This window comes from Mizuhopecten yessoensis, unplaced genomic scaffold (genome assembly GCF_002113885.1).
Source record: "Mizuhopecten yessoensis strain PY_sf001 unplaced genomic scaffold, ASM211388v2 scaffold10311, whole genome shotgun sequence".
In the NCBI taxonomy this organism is placed as follows: domain Eukaryota; kingdom Metazoa; phylum Mollusca; class Bivalvia; order Pectinida; family Pectinidae; genus Mizuhopecten; species Mizuhopecten yessoensis.
Genome location: NW_018408483.1, coordinates 216,570 through 230,839, shown reverse-complemented (window position 1 = coordinate 230,839; position 14,270 = coordinate 216,570). Strand labels below are relative to the sequence as shown.

General features: G+C 36.9%; 1 protein-coding gene across 2 annotated transcripts in view; it reads left to right on the top strand.

Annotated features, from left to right (window-relative positions):
* The window catches only part of LOC110460047 (transient receptor potential cation channel subfamily M member 3-like), a 200,909-nt gene that overhangs the window by 146,281 nt on the left and 40,358 nt on the right, over positions 1–14,270 (top strand). For both annotated transcript variants that reach the window (XM_021512752.1, XM_021512751.1), the window contains exons 11-12: positions 232–332; positions 12,253–12,387. In XM_021512752.1, the coding sequence (XP_021368427.1) occupies positions 232–332; positions 12,253–12,387 (236 nt within the window). The remainder of the gene's footprint in view (positions 1–231; positions 333–12,252; positions 12,388–14,270) is intronic.

Here is a 14,270-nt window from a genome sequence, read left to right as displayed (position 1 = left end):
CCATTCTGTGTTGGTGATGTTGGGGGTCGCTGTTGTTGGGGGGTGTTAGTTAGCCAGTGGCTATAGCTCAAAAAATGATGGCGATCACAGCAGTCTTTTTTCAATCTTGAGGTTCCTCAGGTTTAGGTAAATATTTTTCTCATACACAAAGCACAAATTTTACCCCATTTTAAATATTTCATACCTATCAATGTTTATCGTATATGACCAGGTAATGTTTGTCTGTTGAAGGAACGAATGCCAGTGCACCTGACCAACTGAGTCTAGCTTTGACTTGGGACAGAGTGGACATAGCAAGAAGTCATATTTTTGTCTATGGTCAGGAGTGGCCCGTAAGTTGGTTAATAACACTTTTTCAATATCTGTTATTTTCATCATTGTCATCATAATGGGGATGTCAACACAGTTATAGAAACTGACACAATCTCCTTCGACTGCATTAACCAAGACTCCTTAACAAGGTGTAATCAGGTCAGATCTTGTGCAACCTAGCTTCCATTCCCAGAATCAATTTTGTTTTGTCTAGGAATGGATATGGTGCCAGTAAGAGACTTAACAGACTAATAAATAGAGGATATTTAATGGTGTCTTCAGTAATAACTAATATATTTCACAAGTGTGGCTAATATTGCGCACTGGTGAAAAATATCAAAAAATTAACTACATGAGTGAAATATATCTGTTTTTACTGAAGTCACCATTAAATTTTCTATTTATTACATCTTTAAAGCATAAAACATGAAAAATGTAATGCATTAAAAAAGGGCAGGAATCAGAAGCATAATAATTAGCGCCATATTATAATGACGCCATGCTTGACAACAAGGCTGCACGCCATTTTGAATGGGATACTCAACAAAATCCTACATTTTCTGCTATGATTGCTTATAAAATGTTATTAATTGTATATTCATGTAAATACTTAAGTATGTGTACCAAACATTTATAATAACAACCACTTATTCTACCCTTGCTTTACTTAAAAATATTATCATATCCTTCATATACTTTTATGAAGATGATTTTTTAGTCGTTTGTGTTGTTGGATTGCTAGTATCCCTAAATATGTAAGGTGTGAGGAAAAAACGGCTCATAACCTGTTCAGAGGCCAGAGAAAACTTACTTGAATGAAAAAGCTATTAAGCTGAAGATGCCAAACGTCATTAGTCAAGCTTAACAACAGCTTGACTTGAACCGTTATCTAGTTTATATGTTTAAAGAATATTGAAATTCAGAACTAAGACTGTATCCATTGAGATTTAAAAATATCGCATACAGTCAGGTTACAAAACAAAATCAAATATTTCTCAAGATACTGATTTTTTCTTTTTTTTTGACCCGCTTTCATCGAAACGGGGGATATTAATTTGGGTTTGTCCGTCTGTCTGTCTGTCTGTCACGCTTCGTTTCCGTGCAATATCTACAACAAATGTTAACCAATTTTCTTCAAACTTGGTCACAGGGTTAAATGCCTTAAGGGGTCGGCCAAGGTCGATGACCACTTTCAGCAGACTTTATTTGGCGGAGTTATAGCCCCTTGAGTAGCGAAAAATGTTATCATCAGCCGTTTCTGTTCATTACTTTCGCAAATATTCTCTTATAAACTTAGTAACAGGGTTCAACGAGTTATGGCCCCTTGATTAACAAAAAACGTCATTATCTGCAGTTTCCGCTTAATAACTCAAGCAAATATTAGCCAAATTCTTTCAAACTTGATGACAATTTTTGTTTTCCCCTGTCTTTCCACCCATCTCAGGCACTCTTTGGTTTTTCGTGTGATAATTGCTGTAGATATAAGTGTTCAGATGTTTCAACCAAATTCTGTATGCACATCCGATTCATGCTAAGTTTGCCAACCGATGTGATTTGTGCATATTTAAGGATAATCAATGAGGTATAGGGTTTTTTTCTTCTTCAAGTTTCAAGCTATACATTATATCTCAACAGCACGATACTCACATGTTTAAACCTAACCTCAATAATGTTAACCTACAATATGTCCTGCAAGCGGGGGATATAAATTCCATGAATTTGCTTGTTTTTTTTGGTAAATTGATTAAGCTGATCCGTTTTTGAGCAGTGGGCTCCGTGAGAGATATCAAAGTCACATTTAACTGTACTTTTTATGGAGTCCTGTATGGTATTGATTGCTAGCCTTTAGGGCAGTATAACTATCTGTACACCATAGGTAGCCTTAGGTCACAGATCTGACCAGGGATCATAGGACAGGTGACAGACTGACCAATGATCAGCTGATTGCTGACAGGATAAGTATTCCGCTTTATGTCATAATTAATAAACATCTCTATACTTGACAAGAGTTAAGTTACTACAATAGAACCTTGTAGCCTTGATGTGTCGTGTTTCACTGTTTTTGTCTCAAGTTAGTAAACCACCAGTAGCAGCTCCAGTATTGTAGAATTGAGACACGACTAACAGATTTCACCTATTACTTTTTAAACTGTATTGAAATAAATCTTGAAAATTAAAATTGACCATAGATTGTCTATCGCACTTCATTTTCCCAAGAAAATCAGCTGATTTTTATGAATTCTACTTCAATATGGAGCCTTGTTAATGAAGCAAAGCAGGTGTTTACAGACCTGGACTAAGGAAATAAGGTTAATAAAGGGTAGTAGGGAAATCAAGGGTGGTCGCATGGTGCACTGGGTATCACACTTGCCTTTCACCAGGGCGGCCAGGGTTCGATTCCCCAATTGGACATGAAAAGGTATGGGGACGTCACCTGCCCGACCATGTGGGTTTTCTCCGGGTACTCCGGTTTCCTCCCACTTTATAAGACCGTGCTCACGATTACATCCGAGCCAACAAGAGTGATTAATATAATCACTTGTTTCATTAGTGTTGTTCAATAAATGAAGTTTATATGGTATATATTAAGTTAATAAACAATGATAAAACAGACAGACTATATAGGTTTGTACACCAGTTGTTCAATCTGAGAACCCAGAGAATAGTTTGTAGTTTTTACAATTCCACTTTTTCTCAGTGATATGGCTGTCTGATTGACACTAATATACCTTTAGTTCATTTACACAGGTCACTAGGTTGGGGGACAGACATTTTCTCTGTTCCCACGTCAGTAAATAACTCCTGACACATACTGTCTCACTCATAAAGTGTGTGTAAGCTATAGTCATTGTTTCAAGTACAACATGCAAATACAGTTGTGTATATCTTATGACTAGAAACTGAGGTCTCAGGTCGGAAAGGTAGAATGCCGAGTGTTCCAGAAGTTATGAGATTTGGTTGTCATAAGAACAACACCATTTTTATCAGGTTGAAGAGACAGACGTTTTTTATGACACCTGTTCATCTTGCTGTCTGTCCTATCGTATTTGTTTCCTCCTGATAGCTTCTGTACCTACAGCTTAATCATACTCAAGTCTATATCGGGCTTCCTTAATTGTCTAAAGTGCTCTAATACTGGATTGTTTTTCATAACAAAATAGCAATGTGCGTTGTCACTGTTATCATAGACAGAAAATCAGTTTTTGCTTTTTCGGATCAAAAGAGCAAAGGTCAAAGTCATTGATACTATATAGATAGAAAATAATGCTCTGCTTATTCTACTCAAAAAAGCAAAAGTCAAGGTCACTTAATATAGAGAGAAAATTTATATCAAAAGAACAGAGGTCATGGTCACTGTTTCTATAGATAAAAACTCAGTTTCTGCACAGTCTTTCTTGCGAAATGTATTTGTTGGGATGGAGCCGGGGATATGATGCTCCTATAGTGGCTATCTTGTTGTACAAGACCAATCCCTGCTATTTATTGGATGTGTAGCAGGGATAGCAGGAAGATTTAGATCTAAAGGACAGTCAATACAAGACCAATCCCTGCTATTTATTGGATGTATATATAGCAGGAAGATCTAGATCTAAAGCACAGTCAATACAAGACCAATCCCTGCTATTTATTGGATGTATAGCAGGAAGATCTAGATCTAAAGCACAGTCAGTACAAGATCAATCCCTGCTATTTATTGAATGTATAGCAGGAATAGCAGGAAGTTCTAGATCTAAAGCACTGTCAATACAAGATCCCTTTAGAGCCCGCAAGAGAAATATACTTGAGTCTGAAGAAAAAATGCACTTGCTAGTCTATAAAGCTCATGGACTTGCATAATATCAATAAATAGCTTCAATTGGTGCCTGGTTGGCATCTAAAATAAAGTACAGACACACCAGGCAATTCTACGACTGCATATTATGTTTTACTTAACTGCTGTAATCCTTACATCACCACAGACACAGTTAATTAAATCTACAAGTGTCAAGTATTATATTTTCCAGGATCTAGACAGGTCTGTTCATGTGTGTGGGATGTGGCTGCATTGTTAATTAAACTACAGTAAGCATTCCACTGGCGATAGGAAAACTTCTCCAGATTTGGGTATTAATAATTCTGAAATACAGTTTTGACGGGAGTATTATGGTATGGCGTTGTCCGTCTGTCCTTCCGTCCGTCCGGCGTAAACTTTTGTTTGTCCGACAATCTCCTCCTACATTTTTCGACCGATCTCTTTGAAACTTGGTATACATTATAATCATGATATGAAGTTGTGTCTCCCCTTAAAAGAATTTTGATTCGACAATTATTCCAAAAGTTATTGCCCTTTGTTCATTTCAGTATTTGATTGTTTTGTCGGGAGATCTCCTCCTACATTTTTTGACAGATTTCTTTGAAACTTAGTAGGCTAAATAATCATGATATGTTTTTGTGTTTCCTTGAAAAGAAGTTTGATTCGACGATTTTTGCAAAAGTTGTTGCCCTTTGGTCATTTCAGTATTTGTTTTTTTTATCCGGATTTAGCTCAATAGATAATATGTGATCCTAATGAAGTAATTGACTCTGTGAATGGCTTGGATTGAGTGAAAGAATCTTGCCACTGAACATGTGAAGCAAACAGCAAATTAGATGGCTATAATGATCAAATCTGCAAGTACATGTATGACACCGAACCTGTGAGGCAAACTTAGCACTACACTGGTTAAGCCTGACATTGAGAAGCAGCAGTTCCCCGATGTGATGTGTAAAAAACATGAATAGACAAGAATTGGTTACATTAGATTCTGAAGGGGCTAGAGGGAGGGTCATCAAAATTGTGATGAATTATTTTCCTGCAATCCTCATCAGTTGCTTTGTGTAAACTTCAGTTTAAACTTAATTCATGTGACATCTTTTAATTACTCTGTTCAATGACCTCATCTCTAGACCATATGTAAATATTGCACATGGCCCTCTTGTAATGACATGTAGCATGTTATGCATATTGGTATAATCTTGAATAAATCAAAATTATAAGGTAATTTGTGTTTGACAAAAACAAAATGAAAACCAGAAATGTCAGAATTTTTTTATGCATGGTAAAAAGTAAAAAGTATTATTTTTATTTTATTCAAAACTAGATAATTTATTCAGTAACTGAGAGAAAGAAAAAGCCTCCCTCATTAACAGTATAATTATAGACAGAATACAGTTAGATGTGTATAAAGATTGTAATATTGAACCAAATAGGAACAGTCATGACTTCAGATATGTTAGCATAATTAATGTAAGAAGGACAGAAATAGGATAATTAATGTAAGAAGGACAGAAATGGGGCTATCTGTGTAGCTGTAATGTTAGTTGTAGAGGAGCCTGTGATGGATGGCAAAGTCTTGATCTTTGGGTTAAAACACACAAGATCAGGATACAGTCATTGTTACTGCTGTCAACCCTATTTGTTGTGTTTGACAGTCGTGGGGTTGGACCAAACACACTTGTATCATAAAAGAACAAAACAGCTGGAAGGCAGCCTAGGGCAGTACATGTATAGCAGTTGTCACAGTCCAGGACTGGACTTCACACCGACACAGCGTAACAGAACCAGTACAGTTAGGAAATCACAGAATTATCTACTGAGAGGGATTTAGTAAGTAGACAATGCAGTCCCAGTGTGACCTTGAGGGAACAGTAAAGTCACACCATGAAGGGGCTTTACAATCTCAGTGTCACCTGGAAGGGACACTGCAGTTCAAGTGTGACCTTCAAGAGCCAGACCAGTCCGAATCCCATTGTGACCTTGAAGGAACAGTGCACTCCCAGAGTGACCTTGAAGGGAAAGTGCATTCAAAGAGTGACCTTGAAGGGACAATAAAGTCCCATTGTGACCTTGAAGGAACAGGGCACTCCAAGAGTGACCAAGAAGGGACAATGAAATCCCATAGTGACCTTGAAGGAACAGTGCACTCCAAGACTGACCTTGAAGGAACAGTGCTCTCCAAGAGTGACCTTGAAGGGACAATGAAGGAACAGTGTGACCTTGTAACAATGCAGTCCCAAACTTGCCTTAAAGAAACAGTACAAACTAAATGTGAACTTGAGAGGACAATAGAGAGTAAATATGACCTTCAAGATATATTTGAAGTCAAATATGGCCTGAGCAGTTTGATGGAATCTAAGTGTGACCAAAGCGGAACAACCATTTCTACGCTGCACGTTGGTGAAATATACCTGAGGGAAGACCTAAAAGTCTGTTATAGTGATTTTTTGTGGAAATTTAATTTATCATTGTCTGTATGTAAATTAGTGTTGATTCATCTAAATAACTGTACACCAGTAGGATATCGTCTCTCCCGCCTCCTCTCCCACCAACACTATTACCAGTCCATAACTTTCTTAATTCCCTCCCTGAAACACTGTCCTGTATACATGATGTAAAAGTGCTTATAAAATGGTGAAGCATCCATTGTCCGTCCTGCCATTGTCTTTCTCTAGAACTATTAAGACTAGAACAATGATGATATATTTGGCCAGTTTACCAATAAGGTGTACAGATATCAACTGAAATGAGTTACCTTTGACCTGTTTCAAATGTTTCATAGCAGGGTACATAGAATCATGATAATTGGTATGTTTTAACCGTGATGCCTACAGTCAGGATATTGCATTTGAAGTTGATACAAAACATTTGACCGAACAAATATATCAGTTTATTGTAAAACTGCTAAATTAACAATAGCACCATATATACATTCTTCACAATGTTGTTGGTGATATTACGTGTATGAGTAGGTGAGGGATATTAGGTAGGCCCAATGGTTGGAGGAAGTAGTGTATCAGAGCTGTGGCACTCATTACCTAGTGACATACAGCTGTTAGGGACAGCAGGCACTTCCTCCTGTTCTCCAGGATGTGTAAACTTCCCGTTTTACAGTTTGTTTTTGTCGTTTCAAACCAGTATTGTGTCATGACGATTCTTACAAGTCCAGTTTTGGAGTTGTGTTTGTGAGGCGTGGTTATTTTGGTGTGATATATAACTACTCGGGGTGATGGATGTAGTTCTGCGGACTGGTTACATGTTTAACGAAGATTCCTACAAGTGTAACTCATTTACCTGGGACGACACTTCACTTGACCTGCTGTTAAATGGGGTACATGTTTTAGTGTTTGTTACAAATCTATATATTTGAACAATAACTCTTTATATATCAGTCATTGTATTTAAATGTTCAATATTTCCAAATTTCCATGAAGGAATTCCTGTTTGCTTTGTTGTAGGAATATTGTAGGTATCTATTTAGGAGTGATGTATGTCTATTTTGAGGAAATGTGCAATCTTTGTAGGAGATCATATGTATGCCTTTCTCTGAAATGAAATGTATACTAATTCATATTTTAGAGGACAATACATATTTTGTTTGTATAAATTTAAGATATGTATAGAAACAAAAAACAGAATTTTCCACAGAATAAAGTCTATATAACTAAATGATAAATGATTTTATGTACCGGAGATCTAGCTTTGATTTAAAAATTAAAAAATTAAATAAAATAGAAAGTTCAACAGTGTGAAAAAACATGCTTGACAGATGGGACATTATTTATGATTTTATTTAAGAATTCTGCACTCATACATTGCCGTAACTTTTATAAGACTTGATCACGTGAGGTATACATGTAAGAGTAGAACAGGCCGTAGAATAATTAGCCGAGGCGTCCGTGCAGTGTTTAATCTTACTGGAATATTCATTTCCCTGCCCTAGCTTTACACCTTATGTAGTTTTAGTCATTTGAATATGTTTATCCCTATCATCATTTAACAACTCTGACATTGTTATTAGTGAAGGCAGACACATTTAATTACAATACTCTTTTTCATAATAGTTGTTGTACAAGGTAATTCTGGGCAAAAACATATGAAATCAACTTTCTACAGTGACATTTAAGGTACACCATGTTTACCATACACTGTGCTATAAGTCTGTTCTGAGTTTTAGCCATGTTTTACCATACAATGTATCTTAGATCTAGCCTGATGCTTTGTGATATTAGAGAATAATTATTTAATTCTTTCATTTTGTAATGTCAAGTAGTTACATTACAGTTACAAAGTGAAAAGTGCCGATTCTTCTTGCTCATGTTTATACTAGACAAATTGTCGTTTACATAGGCAACATGATAAACTATTAACTATTTGGTTGCTGTGTACAAACAAATATTGAATTAATCCTTGATAGAAATATCAGATAGAGATCAAGGGTTTAGAAAGAACAATATAAGGATGTCGCCTTGTGCTTAAAAAAAACGTAAAAATATTCTGTGGTTAACATAAATATTTCATTTGTTATACAATAGCCCTAGTTAATTAACCTAGGAAAACAACTTGGTAGATACTTAAAATAGAGATTTCTCAGCAAAAAGTTGAAATATCCATTACTTTTGAAAAATATTACAATAATTGGAAAATATATTAATTCAAGATTGTAGAACAGAATAAGAACTTTGAAAAAATATATTGATTAAAGGCCTATGAAAAGTTTTGGCACAAGACAAACAGAATCAGTGTAAGAAATTTACCAAGTGGTATACATTTGTATTAACATTTTTATGCCGAGTTGACACCTAATTACTACGCGTGATTACCCTAAATAATCAGGATTGTGGTCAGATTACCTTAATGCTATCCACGGTGATTGGATTTATATGGTAATCTAGTACTTTTGGGCTGTACGTCTCTCAACAGACCTAATGTGTCCTTAATTCTGATCAGGATTGTATGACTATCAACATAACCTACTATAACTATTGTTCCAAGGTCAATTTTAACCACTGACCATATCATCGTGCCAAGGTTAATTTTAACACTGACTATCATGTTGAGGTCAGTTTTAACCACTGCATGACCATCATGCCCAGGTCAGTTTTAACCACCGACCATATCATCGTGCCAAGGTTAATTTTAACACTGACTATCATGTTGAGGTCAGTTTTAATCACTGACCATATCATCGTTCCCAGGTCAATTTTAACCACTGCATGACCATCATGCCCAGGTCAGTTTTAACCGCTGACTATCGTTCCAAGGTCAATTTTAACCACTGACCATGATTTCCCTGACAACTTTAAAAACTGACCTAACATGCTCATGTCACCCTTATGAATGACCTTCATTTTCAAATAAACAGTAAGTTTTCCTTTTAGAAATACTCCTTATTCAATTCTGCTTAAAATAAAGCAACATGCCAACTACTTTTCACTGTAATCAATATTTAGGTATACTGATTTCCTCGATTGTGTTTTTCAATGACAGGTTCACATTGAGAGTTTTACAGTAAGTTGACAGTGTCATTTTGTCACAATTTTGGGAGACCGCCGTCAGCAATGTTGGACCACATACTTTGTCTGTTGCTTTGTACATTGAATTGATGGAGATTTCAGATATGAAATTTGTTGCTGCCACTTTGCAAGAATAACATTGTGTCACCATAGCATCAAAAATACACTGTATTGTGTTTATTGTCACCACATCAGCAATGTGTGTCGTCTTTACAAACATTGCTAATCGTTAGGCTGTTAGTGAAGTTGACAGTTGTGCTTTAACCAGACACATCTTTGCAAATTTCTGCAAAATTAAGCTTTAGCTCATTCACCCCTGAAGACAAATTTGAACTCTTCCAATTCAAAGGTTGGAATAGTTCATTATGAAACTTCAGGGTGAAAGAGTTAAAGCCTTTTTGCAGAAAGTTTGCAAAGATGTGTCTGGTTATACACTGAGCTTGGCAATATTACATTCCATCGGTTTTGGACTGGTTATTAAAAAAATTTCGAAAGAATTACAGACATTCAAATATTGTATTTAATAATGTTTCTTAAGACTGATTGGTGAATATTTTGTATGGACAAGGATAGGGATGAAAAGCTGCTTCAGGTGTTACTATAGTGACGACACTCGCTATGACCAGAAGTCCTGTCCTTCTACCCTAGTGTTTTGATATAAAGTTACTCAGCTGTAACTATAGTTACGACACTCACTATGACCAGAAGTCCTGTACTTCTACCCCAGTGTTTTGATATAAAGTTACTCAGCTGTTACTATAGCTACGACACTCACTATGACCAGAAGTCCTGTACTTCTACCCTAGTGTTTTGATATAAAGTTACTCAGGTGTTACTATAGTAACGACACTCACTATGACCAGAACTCCTGTACTTCTACCCTAGTGTTTTGATATAAAGTTACTCAGCTGTAACTATAGTTACGACACTCACTATGACCAGAAGTCCTGTACTTCTACCCTAATGTTTTGATATAAAGTTACTCAGCTGTTACTATAGTTACGACACACGCTATGACCAGAATAAGTCCTGTAATTCTACCCTAGTGTTTTGATATAAAGTTACTCAGGGGTTACTATAGTGACGACACTCGCTATGACCAGAAGTCCTGTACTTCTACCCTAGTGTTTTGATATAAAGTTACTCAGCTGTTACTATAGTTACGACACTCGCTATGACCAGAAGTCCTGTACTTCTACCCTAGTGTTTTGATACAATGAATAGAAATTACATCACAACAGCAATGGGTAATGAGAAATGAGTGTGATTTTATAATAATAAACATGTTTCCATTTAAATGAAATAGTTTGCAAAATATGAAGAATTCATAATAATTTCTAAAATAAATGAAGCTGTATTGACTGATGTTGTTGATAAATCACTTCCCATTAACTGATTTCATAAACACACTATTTCTAAGGATTGATATTCTTTGTAAGAATCAGAATTATTGATGCATCTGAATATTTTCACCCCTTATAACAGTATACAATTGTTTCATTGGTACTGGGGAAACAGTCAAATCTTTGACCCGAGGTAGCAGGTAAGACCTAGGGAACTGTTGCCCAAGGCCGAGGGCAACAGCTCCCTAGGTCTAACCTGCTACTGAGGGTCAAGGATTTGACTGTTACCCCATGGCCAGTACCAATGAAACAAATGATTTATTACCTGACTCTCTATTTAAGAAACTTCCTGAATTGTGCGAGTTAGGATAAATTATTTCTTGGTATAAAGATTTCCTTCCTTGGTTCTCAATGCTACGTAAAATCTACACAAAAAACTCATTCAGTTCTGCACCTTTCGTCGATCATTACACCTTTCTCTGCACAATATTTATCCGAAATATTCACAGCTTCCTTAATGACGTTTTTGTACTATGAGAGTCCCTATTTTCCATAAGCAATTCCAAATCTTGTTCAGAAGCATCCTCAAATCTGCCGTTATTCGCAATTTTCACCAGACCACAACAAATAAATTTGTATCAAAAAGATGCTTAAGTGGGGCCTCCGACGCGGAAATTGTCTGCGCACGATTGTCGCGCATGCAACAGTAAGTGTGCAACAGTCGACTGTTGCACCCTGACATTATTTTACGGGTTTTCAGTCTTTTCCAGGGATTTTTTTTTTATTAAAACAGTCAAAAATACTTCATATACACTTAAATAGAGAGTCATGTAATAATATCTATTGTCGCACGTCAATACTGCCTCCTTATAATGCTTAGTCGAGTTAACATTCATAACTCATTCACATCAATCTAATAACAACTAAAAAGTCAAAAGATCACGTTATTTCACGCCCAGGTTGATGATCAGCCATGGCTTTTAACTTTTCTCAACAACCAATGCTCCAATCATTTTGATGATAAACTATTTAATACAGACAAAAAGATTGGACTTTCTTCTTTTTAGAGTTTGAATCAAATATTTTAATGTTGTTGAGGAGGATGGGCTGAAACCTTGCAAGCACTGATCTCCCATGTGTGTAATTTGACAGAAATACCTCAGGAGGGATCAGTAATCAGGCAAGAAAAAACAAAGCTAATTACTAAATTTATTTCAAGATGATTAGAAGTGTAATTGATAGCCTGTTAGGATTGGGGCCTAAGAGGCTGTGTTTCTGTTTGTAGGAAGGCTCCCTGGAGCAAGCCATGATGGATGCACTCATCAACGATCGTGTGGACTTCGTGAAGCTGTTACTTGAAAATGGTGTGAGCATGCAGACATTTCTGACCATACAGAGGCTGGAGGAACTCTACAACACGGTAAGGCTGTCATAGAAATTCTTCATCATATAAAGAGATTGAAAAAACTCTACAACATGGTGTTGTCACACAGGTATTCCTCAACATAAACTCTACAGCACAGTAAGACTATCACACAGACGTTCCTCAGCATAATTTCGACAGCACAGTAAGACTATCACACAGGTATTCCTCAACACAATCTCTACAGCACAGTAAGACTATCACACAGACACTCCTCACCATAATCTCTACAGCACAGTAAGACTATCATACAGGTATTCCTCAACCTAATCTCTACAGCACAGTAAGACTATCACACAGGTATTCCTCGACATACTCTCTACAGTACAGTAAGACTATCACACAGACGTTCCTCACCATAATCTCTACAGCACAGTAAGACTATCATACAGGTATTCCTCAACCTAATCTCTACAGCACAGTAAGACTATCACACAGGTATTCCTCGACATACTCTCTACAGTACAGTAAGACTATCACACAGGGATTCCTCAACATACTCTCTACAGTACAGTAAGACTATCACACAGGTATTCCTCAACATACTCTCTTCAGTACAGTAAGACTATCACACAGGTATTCCTCAACACAATCTCTACAGCACAGTAAGACTATCACACAGACATTCCTCACCATAATCTCTACAGCACAGTAAGACTATCATACAGGTATTCCTCAACCTAATCTCTACAGCACAGTAAGACTATCACACAGGAATTCCTCAACATAATCTCTACAGCACAGTAAGACTACCACACAGGTATTCCTCAACATACTCTCTACAGCACTGTAAGACTATCACACAGGTATTCCGCAACATAATCTCTACAGCACAGTAAGACAATCACTCAGGTATTCCTCAACATACTCTCTACAGTACAGTAAGACTATCACACAGGTATTCCTCAACATTCTCTCTACAGTACAGTAAGACTATCACACAGGGATTCCTCAACATACTCTCTACAGTACAGTAAGACTATCACACAGACGTTCCTCACCATAATCTCTACAGCACAGTAAGACTATCACACAGGTATTCCTCAACACAATCTCTACAGCACAGTAAGACTATCACACAGACGTTCCTCAGCGTAATTTCGACAGCACAGTAAGACTATCACACAGGTATTCCTCAACATTCTCTCTACAGTACAGTAAGACTATCACACAGACGTTCCTCACCATAATCTCTACAGCACAGTAAGACTATCACACAGGTATTCCTCAACACAATCTCTACAGCACAGTAAGACTATCACACAGACATTCCTCACCATAATCTCTACAGCACAGTAAGACTATCACGCAGACGTTCCTCAGCATAATTTCGACAGCACAGTAAGACTATCACACAGGTATTCCTCAACACAATCTCTACAGCACAGTAAGACTATCACACAGACATTCCTCACCATAATCTCTACAGCACAGTAAGACTATCACGCAGACGTTCCTCAGCATAATTTCGACAGCACAGTAAGACTATCACACAGGAATTCCTCAACATAATCTCTACAGCACAGTAAGACTACCACACAGGTATTCCTCAACATACTCTCTACAGCACAGTAAGACTATCACACAGACGTTCCTCAGCATAATTTCGAGAGCACAGTAAGACTATCACACAGGTATTCCTCAACATACTCTCTACAGTACAGTAAGACTACGCACAGGTATTCCTCAACATACTCTCTACAGTACAGTAAGACTATCACACAGGTATTCCTCAACATACTCTCTACAGTACAGTAAGACTATCACACAGACGTTCCTCACCATAATCTCTACAGCACAGTAAGACTATCACACAGGTATTCCTCAACATAATCTCTACAGCACAGTAAGACTATCACACAGGTATTCCTCAACATAAT